The 14845-nt window shown below is 31.9% G+C and overlaps 1 protein-coding gene across 11 annotated transcripts in view; it reads left to right on the forward strand.

The window, feature by feature from the left end:
* The window catches only part of LOC127734397 (pyrokinin-1 receptor-like), a 92812-nt gene extending 84292 nt beyond the window's left edge, over positions 1 to 8520 (forward strand). For 10 of the 11 annotated variants that reach the window (XM_052244247.1, XM_052244240.1, XM_052244241.1 and 7 more), the window contains one exon: positions 7043 to 8520. In XM_052244247.1, coding sequence (XP_052100207.1) covers positions 7047 to 8180 — 1134 coding nt within the window. In that variant the 5' untranslated portion in view covers positions 7043 to 7046 and the 3' untranslated portion in view covers positions 8181 to 8520. Of the gene's footprint in view, positions 1 to 473; positions 805 to 7042 lie in introns of those variants that run through there. The other variant, XM_052244237.1, reaches the window with a different exon arrangement.
* The last annotated feature ends 6325 nt before the right edge of the window (positions 8521 to 14845 follow it).

Here is a 14845-nt window from a genome sequence, read left to right on the forward strand (position 1 = left end):
GAATAGTTTAAAAGGAATTTTAAAATTTAATGTTTATATGCTTTTACTTATTCAATCTAGGTTTTGATATTTATGACCTTTTAATTTTTCATTTGTGAATAACAGCCAATTATGTCCAAAGATTGACTGACAACTTTTGTAAACAATTTTACAGGCGTCGTGTGTTTATAAAGCATACCAAAGGGTGTGGAATAAAATATCAATATTTGCTAGATCTGGTACATGTACGAATAAAAAAAAATTGGCAAGTTGTGACGCAATCTGTCATTATAGATATTTGTTACATAGTATAATAATTCTTCCTCCTTATATGAAAACAAAGCAATAACGAATTGGACTAAAAGGAAGCCCTCTCTGACAATAATACGCGACATGTGACTCTTCAGTAGCCAAAATTTGCATACAGAAAACATCCGTGTATTACTACGCAAGACAAAATATCTTTGCTTCACGTTTAGGTAACAGCTGTATGTCTAATTATATTTATTTGTTTTACGTTTTATTTTAAGCGTTTATCTATACGCAGTAAGTCCGGTATCTGTTTAAGTTGGATTTATCTAACGATGGGTGGAATGTTTAAAGACAAAGTAGGACATATTTCTGCTTGACTTCATTAGAAATGTGACTGTGACATATCTATGTGAAGTACTTGTTACTTGTAGCTTGTTAGATTTTGAACGCTTTAAAATGGAAAATGATTTTTTTCCTATTTTGATTTCGCAACGAATAAAAATAGGTTGGAAATATCATTAACCTATTTGAAATGGTTTTGTATGACAGAGATCAGTCGCTTAAACTTTTAAAGTAAGTATACTGGAAGATGTTATTCTTATTCATTATAAAAACTACAGAAGGAAGATGAGTGAAATTCTTTTTTTTTTATTGTGGTAAACTTACCTTTTCAGAGTTCATGAAATTACGTCCAGTTTCGATTGGAGTAATCAGTAATCAAAGCCCCATTTTCACGCATTAGTCATTATCGTATAATATATCTATATTTACATATATCTATTCACTTGTGACAACTGTAAATGTTTTATCCATGTTTGCGGTATACCATCTTTTCCGCAAGTTTATTGTTTCCTGTTTAGTATTAAATTTATAATTAAGATCCATTTATTATATCGGTGATCGGTTTATTTGACAATCGCCAATGGCAGTCAGCAGGGTTTAAGAAAATTTGTTGGTCGACCTGTTAGTCAAATGCGTTTTGTTAAAATATACTTTTTCACCTTTTTGGTCTTTTGGAAAATGTTGTTTGTGCTGTTTTTAGAACCCTCTAATAAGTAATTTGTTTTGCATGCACACGTATAAAAATTGCGGTTTTTATCCAACGCAATCATAGGTTTGAACGTTGTTTTCAATTTAGACTTGTTTATATTTTATCCATTAGACACTGAGGCAACGGTTGATTGGAGCTTCCACTATATGCATATTTTTTTACGTCTTGAATTCAGCCAAGCAATGCTAGAACAGCATAACTTGTTATTGCAACATGTTGGTTAAGTCATAGACCTCATACATGATAGCATGTTTTTCTTTCTATCTTTGTCTTGTACTATTTGATTATGTTATCCCACCTTCCGGGTGTTGGAATTTCCCCTTGTTATATTGTTTCATTATGATCCGTTTATTGTCAAACTACTGTTACAAATGTAGATGTTGTCTTGTTGGACTGATGATTTTTTGTTTTGAATACGTATTTTTATTGCCCCTTGCTATTTCTTCCTCTTTTTTTCTCTCTGGTGTATAAAATGGCTTCGATATTTTGTAATTATGTATAATATTTCCATCAGACTGGCAACGGTGCATAAGGATTACATCAAAATAAAACATGACCCCTAACCTTCTACAATAAGATATAAGTTAGATTTCCATGAACACATAACATCTTTTTACTTAATGATAAAATAAATTTTTGTTTTTAGAGATTTTGATATATAGGTTAATCTTTCAATAACATCCTTTTTTAATTAATATGATATCTTGTTATTTGACCTAACTACATACACATTCATTGGTTTAACATATATACACATTGGTTTAACATACACATTGGTTTAACTTAAACACTGGTTTTCATACACATCGGATTAACATACACATTGATTTAACGTAAACATTGGTTTGAAGTAAGCATTTGTTTAACATACACATTGGGTTACATACACTACACATTGGTTTAACATGCATATTGGGTTAATGTAAACATTATTCTAGCATCCAAATCGGTTAAACGTGCATACACATTAGTTTAACTATGGTAGTATACTACTTCCATGGTTTAACGTACACATTCATTTGTTAAACGTACATACCCTTTGGAATAACACAAACATTTCATTAACTTACAAGTTGGTTTTAAAAAAGCTTCATTTGCATAAATTGTCACTTCTAAACAACTCGATTTTGATCTGTCTTTTTATCATACGGCTCTCATTTCCAAAAGAATACAGTCTTTTGCACAAAAATCTATGACATTTAATAACAATGATTTATATCGCCACCAAGACTCTTTCTTAATGATGCATAGAATCAAACTAAGATCATGGATATTACCGTCAAAACTAGTTAATACGAATGTCAGGAGATCGTTTCCTTTAAATAAATATATTCTCATTTATATTATCATCTTTTTCTTTGCTACCACTGAACCAATTTAAACCAATCTTTGTAAAAACATGTCCTGTACAAAGTCAGGAAAATGGCCATTGTTATATTATAGTTCGTTTCTGTGTGTGTTACATTTTAATGTTGTGTTTCTGTTGTGTCGTAGTTCTCCTCTTATATTTGATGTGTTTCCCACAGTTTTAGTTTGTAACCCGGATTTGTTTTTTTTCTAAATCGATTTATGAATTTCGAACAGCGGTATACTACTGTTGCCTTTATTTGTAGAAATACTGTTTAATATGTTCTCATTTAGTTCCGATCTGATAAAAAAAACCTGACCACCAGAGACATTAGATGACTCTGACTAGCGAATTATCAGACGTTTTCTCCTTTGAAGATACAAGTAAAAATATAGTGAAACTATACATGCTTTATGATTTTGTGACCCTCTACAAATCATCCCCATTAAATTTAATCATGTACAAAACATGGCGCCAATGGTGGCACGTATTTTCTATTAAAGAAATTTTGGAAATTATGTTTTAGTTATTTTCTGCTCGGCCAATTCAACTCAAAATTCAAATGAATAATTCATGGAAGGTTGTCTTCAAATAGTTTTTATCTAGATTATATGTAAGCGTTCTTTGGTTCTGATTGGTAGATGTTTAAAATCGTGTCCTCTGGAACACAAAAGTCAACAGTTTAGAAACTTTATAGGATTAATGATTTTAAAAGCTTCCCAAAGGCCCCTGTTTAGGAATAAAACCACTAATTCATAGTCCCATTGCTTTCTATGTTGAGTTGAATTATGCAATTTCAAGCATTTATAGTTTTTTTTTCAAGTACTAGTAGCAGTCATTTCATAGCAAAACTATACCTTATCCTGAATTGTGCTAAAAAATTCAACATGTTTCGATTGCATATAAGAGCGCACTGGTTCATTGAAGTTGGGTAGTATAAAAACAGGTACTACTGATCTGAGCTATATGGCAAATATGCCCCCATTATTTTTAAAATTTCATATATTTATATAAATATTCAAGAGAAAATTTCATCAAGGGTTTTTATACTACCCAACTTCCGTGTAGAAACAGTGATCCCAAGACCTTGAGCTTTCATTTGATATCAAAATTACCCAAATGTTTTTCTTTTTGACAAAGTAGGGACTATTACATGTATATTTAAAATATGTACTACTTCTATGTTCTTTGTGACCGGGCCCAAATCAGTGGTGTATACCTTTAATGTTGATTGGGTTGGTATTAAGATGGCAGAAGTGGTAATTTATAGTAACCTGGTAATCCCATAGGAAATCATATTTTTATTTTCTCAAAAAATGACCATACTTTGAAAGATTTGGTATTAAATATACAAACCTGATCACTTGTTCCCGCTTGGATGGAAAGCATTGTCACATATACATTTGTTAATTATGATGGACCGTTCTAATCTGAATCTACCGATTTTTTTATAAACATTACTGCATTGACAGTTAAAAGACTCTCTACCAACTATCGTCAGCTTTAATGACAGTCAAGTACAAAGCATTGTGACGATTGTCGCTAATAGTTACATTCAAAACTAAAAGGAAATCACATTCTTAAATTCTTATTCAAAACTGGTATGTCAATGTTAACCAACTTGGTGGGAAGAAAGCACGAATATCTGCCAACTATGTCCAAAGATTGACTGGCAACTTTTGTAAACAATTTTACAGGCGTCGTGTGCTTTTAAAGCATACCAAAGGGTGTTGAATAAAATATGAATATTTGCTAGATCTGGTACATGTACGAATCGAAAAAAGACGTATTCTAAAAAAACTGTGACGTTATCTGCCTTTATAGAAATTTGTTACATAATTTAATAATTGTTCCTCCCTATATGAAAACAAAGCAAACATGAATTGGACTAAAAGGAAGCCCTCCCGACATGTGATTTTAAACTGTTTCAATGGCCTATGAAAATTGCATATTGAATACATCTTTGTATTACTTAGCAAGAACATATATCTTGGTATAAACTTAACATATGCTTCTTGTTTGAGCAACAGCTGTATGTCTAATTGTATTTATTTGGTTTACGTTTTAGTTTGAGCGACTGCTTAGATACGTTTTTGATGAATTATATGATTTTCTAAAAAGAGTTTTTGATATGCTTAAACAACTGCATGAACAAAGTGAGATGATATGATAATTATGCAAATATTTTACACGTATCTATAGAAGGATTTTTTTTACCAGAATGTAAACAATGTAAAACAATAAAATGGAAGAGAGTGAGTCAACAGGTAGTAAGTTTTAATGCATGATTCTCAATAATGTTAGTACAAAGTCATGTAGAATATAAAATAGTTCCCGTTGTAGAGTTCGATTCCTTACTGCACATGATTTTTCGGAATATAACGAATGACTTGTTCCGGTCATTGGACTTTTTGTATTGTTTGGTGGTTGTCTTATTAAATGTTTGTCCAAATCGAACTTACTTGAAAGAAAATAGGAAAACCGACTGTAAGAAAAGTAGACAAAAGCCAATTTTGTGAGTAAATTTTGTTCAAAATAAATGTTGATAAAGATATTCAAAAACCTTCCAATAATTGACCTTAGTTTTTAGCAGTGAGCTACTGTCGCAAGAAAAATAATTATAGAAGTATTCACAAACAAACTTATAATTTCGACTGAAATGTCAGATAAACTGAGAATATTCTTCGTTGATTGATTGTTGTTTGCTTAACGCGCAGTGACAAATGGTGTGTGCAAATTCGGGATATGAACAAATTATACATTACTAGTAAATCAAATAGGTAGAATTTCAGTGGGTCGACTGGAACAAAAGGGTATTTGAATAGAGACGGCTTTGCAACAGACAACCTACGAAACAAGATTTGCTGCAGGTTTTTTTAATATGCAAATCAAACAGCATGATACCCTTTCGACATTTCACTCAAAATTTAACATCTACATTGGATACATGGATATTTATGTTTCAAAAACCAACACACAGATGGACGCTCTCAGACCAGCAAGGATCTTAATACCGGATTCGTGAAATCTTAATAAATAATGTCACCACTATGTATATTTCTACCCAATCGCCCTTGGCCAGTGTGAACACCACGGGCTCTCTGAAAATAACAGTCCGATATTCATATGTGTTACTCACTGAAAACAAAGCCTGTAAATTTTGGCAATATTATAACTATCAAACAAAACAAAATAGTTAGTTGTTGTATAAAAGTCAACATTTTCTCTTTTAATAACATTGACTTAAGTATTGAAGCAATTCTGTTGCATTCGATTTATTCCATTACATATGAAACTTTGCAAAAGTAAGTATTCATGAATATAAGAATTTATTATTAAATAATATTTTAAAACTGAAACGGGGAATCATCATGCAGTTGACATGACTAATTTTAGAAATCATCAAAATAAATGAATATGTATTTACACTTGTTGGGTGTCATTGAACAAAAACCTAATGTAAATTACAAGATTATCTCTGAGTATAAATACAGTTGTAGTTGTAAGTCATGGATAATTGCTGATAATTAACCTTTTACATGCTATTAGATCCGATTTGTACTTTGCAACACATATGTGGAGATTAATACTCTACATTTCTAATTTGTATAATAAATCTAATATTTTTTTCACAACTTTAACTTTTCTTAGGGTAAAATGATGTAAGACAATTAATGGTGTCATACACAGAATGAAACAATGTAATAAAAAAATACGCGATTTAAGAAGGTATTGATGTACTTCGGTTATATATATACCGTAACATCTTAGGGATAAAGTTACACAACATACCATTATCCTTTATGACGTCTAATAGAGTTTCCAAATTTCATAGCACACTGTCAAAGGTTAAGGGTAGAATTGAATACACACATATCATGTTTTTTCACGGCAACGTTCACGTGTACTTGTCTAACGAAAGACGTCCGCATGCAGTATTTTTTTTCCTATTTTTTTTTAGTTTTTTTTGTTCATGTTACTTTTATTTAAATTATTGCGTAACTTTGCTGTCAGTGGGTCCTTACGTTATAAAACATTGCCCAATGTGGTTTTGTTTGAAAATATGGTACCGATCATATAGCAATTCAATCTAGATTTTACATTAGTATTAGAAAGCCGATGTAAATATGAACACTTATTTCCTGATTGTTATACCAATTGATTCTTTATAATCAGGGTAATTTATCAAATATTTATTTTTTGGCCTAAAAAATGATCTTAGCTAATATATTGTGTTATAAAAAATTCAATAATGATATTATTTCAGACTAACCGAAGTAGCTTTAGAAATCTTATTATGTTTGCTTCGACTGGTATGACACCAGGTTTTCTTAAACGTAGCGTAAACTTTAAATGTTAATACAGTTATGTAGGTATGTTTACATTCATGTCATGTATTTTTTTTTTCACAGAATAATGGAAAACACGACTCTGTTTGAGAACTTTACGACACATGACTTTTCGTCAAACGTATCCGTATCCGAAATACCACGGCCTTCTACTACAGATATCCTTCTAAGATTTGAGCCTTACAGTGTATATATCGACAGAATTGTATCTCCAATATGGTACATTATAGGTCTTTTCGGAAATCCGATATCTGCGAAAGTATGGCTTGGAAGAAAGAGTCGTAAAAATTCATCAGCTATATATCTTGGATTACTTGCTATTGTACACATGTTCCAACTTATCATTCATTTTTTATTTGTGGAGTTAACATACACGTGGGACATCCCTACAAATGACAAACCGGTATTATGTGAAACTTTGAACGTTTTATCTATTATTCCCCAGTATTTGGCGCCATTACTGGTGTTGGGCTTTACTGTTGAACGTTATATTGCTGTTTGCCATCCGTTTAAAAAGGAAACATTTTGTACCGTCCGTAGAGCAATTATCGTCATAGCATGCTTTACCGCTTTATCGGTTGGCTTTGCTTGTGTCCAAGCTGATTTGTGGCACTATTATCCAGACTATAAGAAGTGTTTTGCAAAAACGGAAAACCAAGAGTTTCAAACAATATGGACAGCCATTACAGAAATAATGTTTTTCTTAGTTGTCCCCCTTTGTGTCTTGATGTTTAATATTTTAGTTATTAGAGAAATAAAGAGGATAACTTCACATGGACCCGCTGTTTCAGCTGGTGGAAGTCAAACGTCTACCGTTACACTCCTTACAGTGTCATTTTACTTTATTTGTACTCTGTTACCAGCGTCTGTAGTATATGCCATTCAAAACGAAATGCCAAATGGGAAAATGAAAAACTTGCAAAGCTTAGAACTGATTGCGACTGATCCAGTTTGGTTGAGTTTTTTCACGTATATCGCAATAAGAAAAGTTGTGGAAGAAATATGTTTATCAAACAGTGCATGTTATTTCTTTATTTATTATATCACCGGGAAGTACTATCGCCAACAAGTAAATTCATTTTTGGGGATTGATAAATGCTGCAGAAAGTTTTCTGATAAGGACTCCACATTGTCTAGTGAGAAAACAAAATACAGCCTTGTATCAACTAACGGTAATGGGATGCATGCTACCCAAATATAGATCCAGTATTTCGCTTATAGAAGCTGCAAATTTATTTTACATGTCTGACAGGTTGAGTTGGACATTTGTCTAAATTTAGTAAGGATGTTGAAATTAAATATACTTTTTTATTGATCCATTTGAAAATTTTCTGATTATATCCATTGTACAGACTCATACAATTTTTTTTCAGAAGGCACTGAATGAAATAGCTTTTTTCCTAGATATTCTAGTTGAGATGTATATAAGTTCTAGCTTAGTGTATTTACATACATAATCGTACGACCTGTATCACAAGCAAAATGTTTGAAGCGAGCAATTTTTGTTCTACATTAAAATATTAAATGTATTCTTAATTGTTTGTGGTCTAATCATTTTTGTGTATTCTTTTTAAACATGTACAGCATATTGAGCTAAAAAAACGATTAAATACACATACACATTGATTTAAAAAGATTAAAGCATGTCATTTGTGGACAGAATAAAATGTAAATGTAAAACATACAAAACCAATTTTAGTGCGCATGTCACGTGTTTCCAGAAAAAAAAAACCTTCGTCGGCTACACACGTAATGCAAGAGCTTTGAAATGTCAAATCCAAGTAGTAAATCAAATTCACAAATATTGTTAACTGAATGTTTTGCTTGGATAAGGTTACTTAACATTCACTTCCGAAAGTTTCGAAAGCTAATCATGCGTAAAGAGTTGAAGGCAATTAACCAAAATGTATCATTAAAAAAAAAGACATTTTCTAACGTCAACTTCATTTCAGAGAGTTGGACATTTTTTGTTTGTAAAACAACTACGTAATCTATGTAAAAGGTAAGTGTGTTATCATCTACAGTTCCGAAGCACTGGTTACTACGAGAATGATTCGCTGTATGGTAAATGACTTCTGTCTGAACTTTCCACGTGAAAATAAGACAATATTAGAGGACGTCTCTTCTGGTGCCGTTCTTATTTTTGCTATCTGTAATTACATATCCATTATCTGAACATTATTATTATTTGTACCATGTCAATTGTTTGACCCTAGAGTACTAATGTGTGTGTGTGTGTGTGTTGTACTAGTCTTTACAGAGGTTTGGCGATACGAGCACAAGAATAACAATTGTACCAGTTGGAGGTGTTTGCATCATATTTGGTGCGTGTTAGGTATGCGCACTGAAAGCGATATCGTAAATTAAATAACTATCATACGGCAATATTTTTAATGAGGATTCTTCACCGAAGAAAAGCAATTGCATTAAGGATTTGGTTTTTGAATACCTTAGCGTTTTATAGTCTATTTGTTTCTTTTTGAAAAGATAAAAATCGAGGATTAATAGATTTAAGCGGATTTACTAAGACTTACAAGAGTCACAATGAACAAGATGAAGTCATCGTTGAGCACTTTCCCAGTTTACCAAATTCCTATGACAAGACAATGATATGCAATTTCAGATAATTTTGAGAGAAAAAATACAAAAATATCATGTGTTTAAGGACATCTACTAAACACAAATATAGTCGGTGTTTATGATTATTATTTAAAAGTCATTCGTTATGATCTACTGCAAACAAGGTGGTTTTTACCCAAATACAAATAAATATAACAATTCGAAAAGATAACATGGAGAGTACAATCACGAAATATTGGAATGTAACAACTTTGAATAATAAAGTTTGAAAAAGTAAAAAAGAATAACAAAAATACGGAAATTAAAGGTAAATTCAAAAAGTTCATAAAAACTGACAAAAACAAACGTTATCAACCAATGGAGCCAGTGAAAACCAACTGTCATATTCCTGACTTGGTACAGGAATTTTCCGACGAAAACACTAGCTTAACCTGGTTCTAAACCGAAACCTAAAATAGTTCCGTTATATTGAAAAAAAATGGGTGAGAAACCCAAGCAGACATAATAGGATTGGGACCCCGCAGCCAAAACTCTGTAAACGTACATCGCAGAGATATATATTTAACACAACTGACTAAAAAATTCAGACAAACATACAAATAAATCCAACAAAGACGCCAACAAAAAAGGTTGTTGTAGTTGATAGTTAAAAGATAGATGTTTCCAAAGGGTCAAATATTACATATAGCTTGATATTTAGCGTGTTAAGTACCTAAAACAGACAGAGATTCTTTAAAAAAGAGGTTGATATGATACACATGGGACAACAAAATAAAAGAAAGAATGATTAAAATAAACACCAAGACATAAAAATCAACGAAATGGTGAAAAATCTACAAAATACACAGAAAACAATAAACTGAGTAACACAAAACCCAAAAAAAAACGGGGATACCTCAGGTATTTCGGTAAGCGGGTACTACTCCACTTAAGACATATTGTTTCGCTCGTGCCAAGTAAATTTACGGTGATAAGTCGCATTCGATGACGTCAAAATCTATGAAAGGGGGACGCGACTGTGATTATAACAATTGTAACATCCGTGGTCATCTGTGCCAGATGTATTCCATAATGGTCAGACAACTCACGATGGCGTCCTTTAAAAGTTCGAAGGGGTGACCTCAACTTCACCAATAGATACCTTTGTTTTATTAGCTTCATTGTAAGCAGCGACACTCCATTAATAAAAATGTATCAACATGCAAATATAAATTCCACATATAAGGGCTGATGGAACGTTGCTACACAGAATGGAAGTTTTTTTAGTCTACTTGTATTCAAAACAACGGCATGAAAATCACCAAATATACATTATACGACCCATAGTTTAACCTGAATAAGTCTACATGAATGCCCGTTTTGAAAACAAATGGTCCGTCATTGATTTGAAGTAAAATATTTTTAATCCGAGATAAACACTTTCAAGCGCGATTAATTAAATTATTATAGTATTGACCTCAACCATTATTTCAGTGGTATTAATGTAGTTATACAAGATACTGAAACGAGTCTAATTTGATGCACCTATGCCAATATTTATATCTATTTCTTGATACTAAACACGCCATAAAGAACGTAATCACTGGTTGGTTGATCTTTCACAGACGTCGACGGACATGTTCCAATTGTCGTCACCACAGACCCGTACTATTTTTCACGAATAAGACATTATCGAATTAGACTTATCACCTACTACTAGGCGGTGTTTAACGACATTGACAACCCACACGAAGGTCTCACACGGTCGGCACGGAGATTGCTCTTAAATTTTGTACTTTATTTGGTCTTTTAAACTTTTTTTCGAGCGTCACTGGTGCGTTTTATGAAGACAAAACGCACGTCTGGCGCACAAAATTTTAAGTCTTGTTTCTATAGTTAGTTAAGTGTACTTACATGAGCAACACGACAGTTGCCACATTTCGAGCAGTACCTGTTTACCCAAGCACCTGATATCAACCCGGTTTTTGTTAGGGGTTCACTTTGCTCAGTTTTTAGTTTCTATCTTCTGTTTTGCGCACTGTTGTTTGACTTGATTGCATATTTGTCGTTTTTCGTGATTTTCCATTGTGTTGTCATTATGTCATCGACTTTAAAGTTGGACTATTCCTTTTGTATTCCTTTTGTATCGTTCACCAATCTTAGAAGTTACAAAATTATCAAAATTTATCAACTGAAATATCTCTGCTGTCAATTATGAAGTATTTTCATCCTGGAAGTGCAAATACCGTAGGTACCTGGCGAGGGATAACAGTTATAATAAATAATACTTATAAATGAATAATTTGATGTATCACATATGCATGTTGCACATGTATTGCTCATTAATTGCTGTTTAACTAACTTTTTAATAAGGTATCTCAAAAACATATTTTTAAGAGATTATTGATATTTTTAATATTACAAATATAAAAAGCAATGACTTACACAACATGTGTTTCTGAAATAAAATTAATCATTTAAACTTGATCATGTAAACAAACAAATACATACAATATGTCAGAGCTTCTTACTGAAAAGACATAAACAGAACAGTAGACAAATCTTCAACAAATTTTGTATTGGGCAGTTTTAAAATATTTACATAGTTATAAATGAAAGCGTATCAGTCTACTAAAATTTTTATAGCAACCCCTTCTCATCGGCATATTGGTTTGCTATATAATTTTTGTACTGAAATGGAAAACATTACACACATGGTAAGTTTTCTATAAAGGTCAATCATTTAGTTTTTTTTTTAAAGTTTTCATAGCATTTGACAGAAATGAAAAATTTAAATATCACAGATTTCTGGCATTTTCCAGGAAACAGATTGTCATGAACAAACTCACTTGATGGTTATTATTTTAACTATTCAAATGCCAAATCTCTGTATAATAATACTACATTTATCATATTATAATGCCAACGCAGCTTTCGACAGACACAATATCGATATATAAATCGGACACACAATGCATTACTTACAAGGAAACAAAAGTGTTCGTGCATTTCTAGTTTAAGGTAGGTAAAATTTAAATAATTCGATAGAACAAGACGTACAATCCTTTGCAACCCGGGCTATAAGAAATGATTTCACAAAATCAAAATCCAAGAATTTCAAACAATATGGACAGCTTAAATTTTTCGACTTGTGAGTTTGAATGTCCCTCTTTTTTATAATACAAATAATGTTTATATATCGTCTAATAGAGTTTCCAAATTTCATAGCACACTGTCTCAGGCTAAGGATACAATTAAATGCACAAAAATCATGTTTGAAATCCGCAACGTACTTGTCTAACGGAAGACGTCTGCTCGCAGTATTTTCTTCTCCTTATTTATAATTCATGTGTTAATTTCTTGAATTATTGCGTAATTTTGATATCAGTGGATCTTTCCGGAATAAAACATTGCCCAATGTGGTTTTGTTGAAAATATGGTAGCTACCATAGAGGGAAAACGGTACTATTTATTCTGCCATAGGCGACAATACATGCTGGTTTACCTCTTTCTGTACTTCTTTTAGATAAGGCTTAATAAACTACCTGTATCCAATCATATCTTATCTTATTTAAAAAGAATAATAAACAGTACCATTTAAACAGATAAAACTGACAGTTCCATTCAATTTGTATTCAATTTATCCAAAATTTACAACATAAGCACAAATTCAAGATTTTTCATACTAATCTCCATTCCATGCTTTAGTATATGCCATATTGTGGTTTAAAATTTCAAAACTTGTTATAAAATCCATTATTCTGTCTTGAGATGGTAAAAACAAAGATAGTAGACACTTTAAACATTAAATATGCAAAATACTCAGCTGTAAAGTTGCATGTGTTGCCCGTATTAATCTATGAAAAAGCTGAATTATGTCCCTTGGGAGTATTCATTTCCAACAAAAGTCCTTTCAAACAGTAGAAAATGAAAAATTATATTTGGTTGATATAATAAACGATAGAAACTACAAAATGAAGCACTATTGAAATATTTACTGCATGAATTGCCCAGAATGTGAACAATTCTTTACACAGGAGAGTATAAATTCTATCTAAATTTAGCCTCAATGTGGCCTCTTTTTTTCTTAGATGGACAATTTTAACACTGAAAATGCTTTTATTATGACCAAATATTGCCTTACTCCATAAACAGTATAAACTTAACCAGACGTTTTCCTATTTTAATAGATTATGTCTTGAAAAATACCCTAGTGATACATTTAGGGAATTACACAGCAAAAAAAGGCAAATATTTCAGTTAAAAATACTTGTCGGCGCCTTGATGTTCTGGTGTTTCCAATTGCATTAATCATTGCGAAAGGTGAAAACAAATAAAAAGAACTAGAGTTTGGTGCATTTTATACAATATAGTTAATATTGAAATCCTAGAATAAAGTTTTATATCAGTACCCATCAATTTGACTTATTTTGATGACTCAGCACTTTTCTCAACACAGTATTGGTCTCTGTGAAAAATGTCTATTCTTGGTGATAAAAATCAAATGTACGAATCAAAAGCTTCAAAATAGTGTAATATAACTGAAGTCTGATTAATTTTGATTTCCCTTGCTATCTTCAGTATAGGGAAAACGGTACTATTTATTCTGCCATAGGTAGGGACTCTGTAGGAACGTCACGTTAATAAACTCATATCTGCCGTAATGCATAATTAGTGTTATCGACGTTGGTAAAGATTACAAAAAAAAAACTTTTTCATTCGATGTTAGTTAAAAATAAAATATCACAGGAAACTTGAATTTTAGCTCTTCAAACTAGTCTAAAAGTTATAGACTTTACCTTTTTGTATCTGTATTTCATAACAATGTGAAAATCGGTAATATTATCCACAACGTTTATTTTTCGCTGTCATATGCAACAATTTAACATCCTATCGGGACCTAGCGCTATTTATAGAATCGTAAACAGACATCAAAATTTTGCATGCATCATCCTAAAGTTGAGAACAGTAAAATTTGGTAGGTATCCTAATCCAATTTCGTCAATAAGGTGTCTAATTTTTAAGAAAATCAACAAAAATTTTTGTTTTCCCCCGAAAATATACCCCGCAATCTACAACATATTATCTTTACAACAATGTCCAGTTTATGTAAATATGTTACGAATTGACGAGGCGCCAGTGCGTCAAAGGCGCCAAGGTCCAGCATTAAAAGAACCAAAAAAGCGCCGTAACGTTAGATTTATTCACTGTTCACATCATCATGCAGTCAGTTAAACTTTCAATTTCTGCTAAAAAATTTACACTGACGAACGTAATGGTTGCGTTATTCACGATCCATTGTTGTCA

The sequence above is a fragment of the Mytilus californianus genome, unplaced genomic scaffold (assembly GCF_021869535.1).
Source record: "Mytilus californianus isolate M0D057914Y unplaced genomic scaffold, xbMytCali1.0.p SCAF_3, whole genome shotgun sequence".
Taxonomy (NCBI): Eukaryota; Metazoa; Mollusca; class Bivalvia; order Mytilida; family Mytilidae; genus Mytilus; species Mytilus californianus.